General features: G+C 48.7%; 1 protein-coding gene across 1 annotated transcript in view; it reads left to right on the top strand.

Annotated features, from left to right (window-relative positions):
- Positions 1–1,662: 1,662 nt before the first annotated feature.
- The window catches only part of KIAA2022 (KIAA2022 ortholog), a gene marked incomplete at its 3' end in the record, with an annotated part of 6,198 nt that continues 227 nt past the window's right edge, over positions 1,663–7,633 (top strand). Inside the window, exons 1-2 of the mRNA XM_009576159.1 lie at positions 1,663–1,738; positions 5,510–7,633. The exon at positions 5,510–7,633 is cut by the window's right edge and continues 227 nt beyond it. Of these exons, the coding sequence (XP_009574454.1) occupies positions 1,663–1,738; positions 5,510–7,633 (2,200 nt within the window). The remainder of the gene's footprint in view (positions 1,739–5,509) is intronic.

Raw genomic sequence — 7,633 nt, 5'->3', positions numbered from 1 at the left:
TTTATTGATATTTATATTAATTAAGATACATTTAATGGGCGGGAGATATTATCAAGGAGGCATGAAGTTGTAGACCGTTACTGGAAAACGCAGAGCAGCTTTCACACTTAGAAGTTAATCTTCAAGCTGCGTGGAAATACCTCCCAGAGACGCCTGATCTGTGCTTTGGCAGTTCGAGTCGCTCCTGTTACGAGACGTCAGCGATGCTTCGGCTGGGGCTTTTCTCCACCGCCGTGGGAGCCCGGGGTGGTGGGGAGGGTTCGGGTGCCGGTGGGAGAGCGGGGTCTTACTGCAGCAACCCGCCTCATGTTCTGAGAGCTTTGAAATACGGATTTGCGTCAAAGTAGAACTCTCAGGGTTAGTTAAATATTCCTCTAAATATGCAAAGGCACTGAGTTGCTGATGCTTGTTATTCTTATCTTACTCTTGGTGTCACAACATCTTTAAGTTCAGTGAAGGTTTCACTTACTAAGACGGTTGTAAAGATTTCACGTTAATTAAGAGGACTCCACTGCAAATCTGAATATGAATTAAGTTCGGAGGCTGAACCGAGGGCAGTGAATACTGTGGGAAGATCAGACATGGACAAATGTTGATTTAAAAAAAAAAACCCCAAACCAAACAAAAAACCACAAAAAGACCACGCTTTAATCTAGTACCTGTTCTGTGAGAGAGAAAAAGTTGAGTAAAAATAGATTCTGACTTGAATTTACAGTCAAAGAGGTGAAATTCTGTCCGTCGGGAGCACCGCGAGGGTTATCCTGTGCCACCGTGCCCGGGAACTCAGCCGCACCTCTCCGTTGCACGGTCTCCCTCTCCTTAGGCAGGCGGTCGTTTGAACGTGGGGGGATCTTCCGTGGAGGAAGGGAGAGAATCTGGGCTTGATTCTGACCTTGGTTTTGTTGCTGTGGAGAAGTACCATCAAGTCCAGTCAGCCTCGACTGGTGGTCATACAGCCGAGATGAAGCTTCCCCCGAGGGGGACGGTGCGGGCGGTGGTAGGTGTCAGGGCAACGAGGCTTCCAAGGAAGGAGCTCTCGTGATGAAGTGTGTTGAGTGAAGAATGAGACTAGAGATATTTTTTCCCCCAAAACTGCTTTTTTGGGGAGTTTTTCATACCTGCCAGCGCTTGGAAGACGAGAGCAGTAACTGGTAGCCAGGGCGAGCAGTTGTCGCTCGGGATATCTGTGTTTCTCCTCCAACTCCAGCGCAGAGTTGCTGTTGTCTGAACTGGGGCGAGTCCTCTCCTCTTTGCGTCTCGGCTCACCCATCTGGAGATAATAACGGTTACCTGCTTTTGCAAAGCAGTTTCGGGCGATGCGAAGGGTGCTGCAGAGGTGCAGAGCACCGCTCCACCTTCTGAAGAAGGACCTTGGGGAAGGAAATGGTGATATATAACATTTTAACCTTGCCGAAATACATCGGACTTGGCTTTTGGAGTGGAAAAGTGAAAATACGATAGCCTAAATAAATAGGTTTTGCCTTCTTAAGCAGGGTAAGGGCAGCATGTGAGGTGGTGCGGGGGTTTTTTATTGTTGTTATTTTTTATTCACGGTTCCTTGAGCTGATTCTGGGAATTGTACTGACTGTGGTTATGTTTCTGGAAATGTGCAGGTTGGCCAGATGCAGTGGGGCATGGAGTGAACAGAAAGAGGTTAAATTGATGGATGACCAACAAGAGCAGGATTGTGCCTCAGAAGACCAAGAAACTATCCTGATTAATGGGGTGAAAGAAAATGGTAAGGAACTTAATTACAGTACATGAGGGAGCAGCGACAACTTGCAAGCCAACTTATTTTCCTAATTCCTTTCGTGTATTTAATTTTAGTGGTTTGCAGGTATCTCTGCAATGTGGAGCGGTAGGGTAAATGGGTATTTTCTGCACAGATGTCACTCTAGCTTATGAATCTACACCTTTTTAGGTCTTAACAAGTACTGCTTTTGCCCATACATATGCATGGTTGAAAATGTTTATGTGCACATGCAGTTTGAATTATGGATTTTAGTCTGGTTTCTTAGGGAAAAAAGTCATACAAGACTATGCAGCCCCTCTCTCTGTTGGGAATTTTTCCCTCTCTTCACAATTACTTGTGAACACACTAGCCAATCTCAGCAAAATTTGACTGAAGGATGCTTAGTCCCTACAAACTGGGGAAAAATTAGAGTTTGGGTAGAAGAAGCAAACCTGGATTAGCACCCATGGAAAGGGAAGGTCGGACCTGTGAGCTCGTTATTGCCTTTTCTGCGTGGCCTGTCAGCCTGCACGTGGGGTCCCCTGGCCCGTAACACCGCTTCTGCGCACGCGGAGGTGCTGCTGGCCGCGGTCGTGCTCCTGGGAGCCACTAAGTCATTCCAGCTTCCATCGACATCGGTGGGGAAGGATCAGCCCCTGCCACAGCCTGCCCAAAATACCTAACTTTGTCTACATCTATTTAATCGATTCCCTACTTGCTTTCAAAAGCAATAACTGATGAGGAGTAACAGTGCTCTGCTGCCTGAAAACCTGATTGAAATAAATATTCCTCTGAGCATTTTCTCAAGTCATTTGGACTTCAGTTGCTAGCCGCAGTAAATGCAGCGGCAGTCCAGCGTTGAGGCAGAGCTTGACATTTTCATTCTTTACCACATTTTTATGTTTAATTTCATGGCTTTTTACATTTTGTATTGGCCTATAAATCCCAATATATATATTTATATAAATTTGACCCTGTTAGATATCGAGGACTTGGTCCTCTGATGTCTTGCATGTTCACATCTTTCTGTCTTCTCCAAACGAGGTTTGCTCCGGTGAGACCGCGTAGAGTCAGATGTTGTTCTTGTTCATTACCGAAAACCTGGAGTGACTCCAGACACGCGGGTGCCCGCGAGGACCCCGCAACATGTGCTGGTGGCAGGTGAAGCGTACGCTTGCGCTCGCCCCTGCGATGTAATTTTGGAGGTATCTGTCTTTGTCAGCCCATCTCCTCCATGAGTAAACGCGGTAAAGCCGCAGCTGATGCCAGCTGCTGGAGCTGCAAGGAGATTTTCTAGCCATGGTCCCCTTGCCTAATCTAAAAGGCAGTAAAGTCAGTGCTTACCTGCTCAGTAAAGATGGGCGATTTCTAGAACCTGATACCTCTTCCATGAAATTCAATTAAACAGGGCTTAAAAAGCGCTTTAATTAAACATCGTTGTGTAGGAATTGCTGCCGACTCCAGAGCAGCGAGCCAGAAAGGAGCTCTGATGCCACCACCTCCCCGTTGATGGCACTGGGGATGGGGCTGATGCTTTTTGCCTCCTCTCACCCTGACTATAAGTGGGTGCTGGCTGCAGTGAATCCAGAGCAGCCCTTGGGTGGCTGCGGTGCCCAGTTAGGGACTGGGCTCCCTCCGGAGCTGATTGACAGCAGGATGGTTCAGTATTTTTCCGCTCAGGTTGCCCGTGTGCTTCTGCACGGCTGTTGAGTTAAACCGGGAAAGGTGGTTTTGCTTCTCTAGCGTTTTCTTTTTTAACCGTAGTCTTTTGGAGTATTGTTTACTTTAGAGCATCAATTGAACGTGCGCCTGATCTTAGGATGATAGAAGCCCTAGAAAATCAAGTTTTGGCATTTGTATGTCACAGAAGTTCACTTATACAAGTATAAACCTAAAGAAACACCCAGAGAGAGTTTATTTTACATAATAGCATCTCTGTGTATTGAATGCAGCATTTGAGATTGAGTTTCAGCTTTCTGCCTCCCCCTTTTTTGAGTCGTACAGCATTCACAGACATTCTTCTTTCATCCTCAAGTTTTCCGTGCTTCCTGTCAGCTCCAAGCTGATTTTTATTTTATTTTACTTCTGAAGTGGAACTGCACTGGTTAATTTGTTTTGGTGCTTAAGGAAAAAGATACCACCTCTGCATTTCTGATCTAAAAACTGGTGGGAGGGACTCAAAAATCAGCCTTTTTTTTTAATTATCATTTTTTAACCCTTTTTGAGGGAAGGGAAGCAGCACAGATTTCAAGCCAGCCAGTCTGGTCTTTTCCAAGCCACGCGTGTTGAAGATGTTTACAGGCGTAGCATCGCACTTCTGGTTTGATTTGTCTAGTGTTTAGAAAGTTGTTTCAAGTCCTTAGAGCACTACATGGCTTCAGACATTACCAATGGCTCCGTCCCTAAGGCCACCAGTAGCACAAAAGTGCTGGGAGCTTTTGGGGTGAGATTCAGGGGATTTTGACCTCCTCTCAGTTTTACGCTTGGCACGGGCAGGCAGCCCTCCATCGCATCCCGCTCCTCGCTCTGCTCGGCAGTACCGGCGCGGCGGCACGGCGGGTATTTCACGGTGCCGGGGGTACGTGTGCCTACATGAGCCTTCCCTGACCAGCTGGTGTAGGTTGGCGCAGGTGCGGGAGGAGGTTTGCTTTTCTATCAGTTTTGAATAAAAGCACTTGGCGCGGAGGGTCGCAGCAACCATGTAGGTGCCAAATCCCTTCGGATGCCCCATTTCTTGCGACAGCCTGGTGCTCCAGTTGCGTTTTAAAGCGCTTGTCCCTCCTCGGAAAGCCTGCGCTGCTTCTGCTCTCGCCCCACCCCAGCCTTCCGTGGAGCCACCAAAAAGGTAAGATGTGAGCCACTACAAAAGCACCGGGCTCAGCTCGGAGTCAGCAGAGGTTTCCAGCTGGTGTGAATGCACACATTGGTATTTTTTTTTTTAATACAGAGATATCAGAGCGTGTTCATGGATGAAAAGACATCGTATTTAAATTTCAAGGGTCATATTGTCCGTTGAGCCAGAAGTCAGATAAAAGTATATTCATAACTTTATTCTGCCATAAAAGAGTGCGACGAGGTAAAAGTAAAAAATCCTTAGGTTAAAAAAAAAAAATCCTTGCATTATTAAAAAGGCAGTTTTAGAGATTAGGGAAGAATGGCAAAACCCAGAATAATTCTAACAATAATTGCTTTAAACTCTGTGTTACCTTCTACTTTCCCTTGGCGTGGACAGTGACAAAGACTACTGGGTTTTTAAAAAGAGCCGCAACTTCCTGACTCTCGAGCAGTAATGCAGTTCAAGTATGTTTAAGCTGCAGACACCGCGGGGGGGATACTTTGTTTCTTTAAGAATCTTATTTTTCCATGATTTTTTTCAGTGTTAATGGGAACATTTTTATTAGGCTTGTTTTGTTTTTTAATAACCTTGTCAGATTTGAAAGGCAGTATCCAGGTAACGGTATGTATATGAGGAGGAAAGAACGGATGGTTTTGGTTTTTTGAACGTGCTCTTGTACCTCTTCCAGCTGGCTGCAGGGGGGAGAGTGTTTACCTCTCCCTTCCCTGCACATCACCGCGTTAATTAGATCCAGAAGGGAAGGATCGTGCTCTCGCGGGAAGGGCGTCTGCCGCTTCCCAAAGGAACGGTTGGGAAAAGTCGCCACCAAACCCTAGGGAGAAGGGGAGCGGGGCGGCGAGCCCGAGCAGAACTGCAAGCGTTGTAAACCCTCTCTCTTTTTCTTCCTTTTCTCCTTCCCTTTTCCTTACCTCCCCCCCCAGAATCGCACGCCCTGGACGGCGATGAGAGGCCTTGCACCGCCGCCGAGGCCGCGGTCACGTTCTCAGCCTTGACGGCAGCTCAGAAGGAAAACCACGCGTGCCACCGGGCGCTGCCTCCCCTGACTTCAAAGAAGCCCTGCTTGCTGAGCCCCCCGTCCCCGCTGAGGCTCACGGATGTACCTGAGCACGCCTCGGATGACTCCTCCGCCCACGCCATCTCCCTCACGTCCTGCGTGACGAAGGGCATGAGCTCCTGGTCGCTGCCGGGTGACTGCGAGAAGGCTCCTTTCACCATGATGGAGCCCGGAGGCATGTCGGCGCTGACGGGCGACTGCTTGATGCAGCCGAGCCGGACCTGTCTGGGCTGCTTTATTGAATCAAAGGACGGCATTGATGCAGAGCCGGGAATAAGCTTGAAAGTGGGGGATATAAATAGGGATTATGACACCTGTTCGGTCTCTGATATAGGGATTCACTGCATGAGCACAGGAGAAACCATGAGATATGGGGATCAACTGCTTTCAGACCAGCTTTTAAGCTTCCCTATGCATAAATCGAGGGCAGCGGACAAAAGAGATGCAGAAAAATCTGACAGTGATTCAGAGGACCCCACTCAGAAAAATTATTACGAGGGATTACTATTAGACAAATGCAATGGTGAGGAACCTTTACTAACAAATCCCAACCAGGAATGGGGCTATTTTGAATCTTTCATTAGTGAAAGTAAAATTGAGCTGCTTGACCTCTGCTCCAAAAATGAGCTTTCTGTAAATCTGTTTTCCGAGGAAGACGTGGATAATTACATGTTTGATGACGACGATTCCACCTTGGGAAGCGATGTCTGCTCCCTAAAGATTAGATACGAATCTTTCCAGGACAACGTGCGGGAGAAGACCACCACCCTACAAGAGGACGCCCAGTTCAACTTCTTCCCCAGCGTGTTCGGCAACTGCACCAAAAGGGACAGCAGGAGCACCCTGAAACGGGGGCCCGGCGGTGCCGCTGACCCTTCTCAATTCAAATCTGAGGAAGGCATCATCTGGGGGGAGGAGGAAGAGGATGGCGAGGAAGAGGACGGCGAGGAGGAGGAGAAAGCTGCCTTAAATAAATCTTGCAACAGCACGGAGATGGTGCAGTACGTGGGCTCCAAGAGGAGCCACTTCTTGGACTCGGTGAATTCCACGGAGGACTCCGGGGAGTTCAGCGACGACAGCACTTGCACAGAGTCCTCCTACGACGTGCTGCGGGATATCAAGGACTGCAGCCGGTACCTGTCCCGGGACCACTCCAGCTCCTTCATTCAGCAGAACTACGGGTTGCGGGCGAAGAGGAAAGTGCGATACAGCGACGACTATCTGTACGATGTGGACTCCATCGAGAACGAGAAGATCCTGGACAAGAAGGAGTGGCTCCCGGACGGGCCCAAGGAAGAGGACGATGACGAGTGGTGCCCCAAGAAACGGCGAAAAGTCTCTCGCAAGGAGCCCCCCGTTATCATCAAGTACATCATCATTAACAGGTTTAAAGGGGAGAAGCATATGCTGGTGAAGCTCAGCAAAGTGGATGCCAACGAGACAACTGTTACCCTAAACGAGGAGCTGCTCAGCAAATACGAGAAGCTGGCCCCACTGAAGGGCTTCTGGCAAGAGAGGCAGCAGAGCCGGCTGGATTTGCTCAGATCGTCTCTCTACCACAAGCAGAATTTCTATCTTAACGGCTCAGATGCTTCGTTCCTCCCTCACCCACGGAAGCGAAAATGCAAGCTAGCAAACAGGCACCGGATTCAAAGAATTAAAGCCATCGAGCAATCAGTGAACAAGCTGGGCTCTTGCTCCTCTGATCACAAGCAGCCTTGCAGCAGTAAAGAGGACGTGGGCCTGAAAGGGCTGCCGGCATTAGCCATCGCCACCCCCAGCTGTGCCAACGGATTACACGTAAATGACATCACGGGCATCGCCGCCGTGAAATGCAAATCGCAGGAACGGGAGCACAAGGGGACGGAGAGGAAAGTGCTCCGCAGAATCAAATTCAAAAGTGAAGCCAGGTTGAAGTGCAAGAAGATCAAAGCTGCTACCAGTACAGCGGAGGGCTCCCCGGCGCTGGAAAACCAGGACTCTGCAGCGC

This window comes from Fulmarus glacialis, unplaced genomic scaffold (genome assembly GCF_000690835.1).
Source record: "Fulmarus glacialis isolate BGI_N327 unplaced genomic scaffold, ASM69083v1 scaffold36490, whole genome shotgun sequence".
NCBI lineage: Eukaryota > Metazoa > Chordata > Aves > Procellariiformes > Procellariidae > Fulmarus > Fulmarus glacialis.
This window is presented reverse-complemented; position numbering and strand designations above follow the sequence as displayed.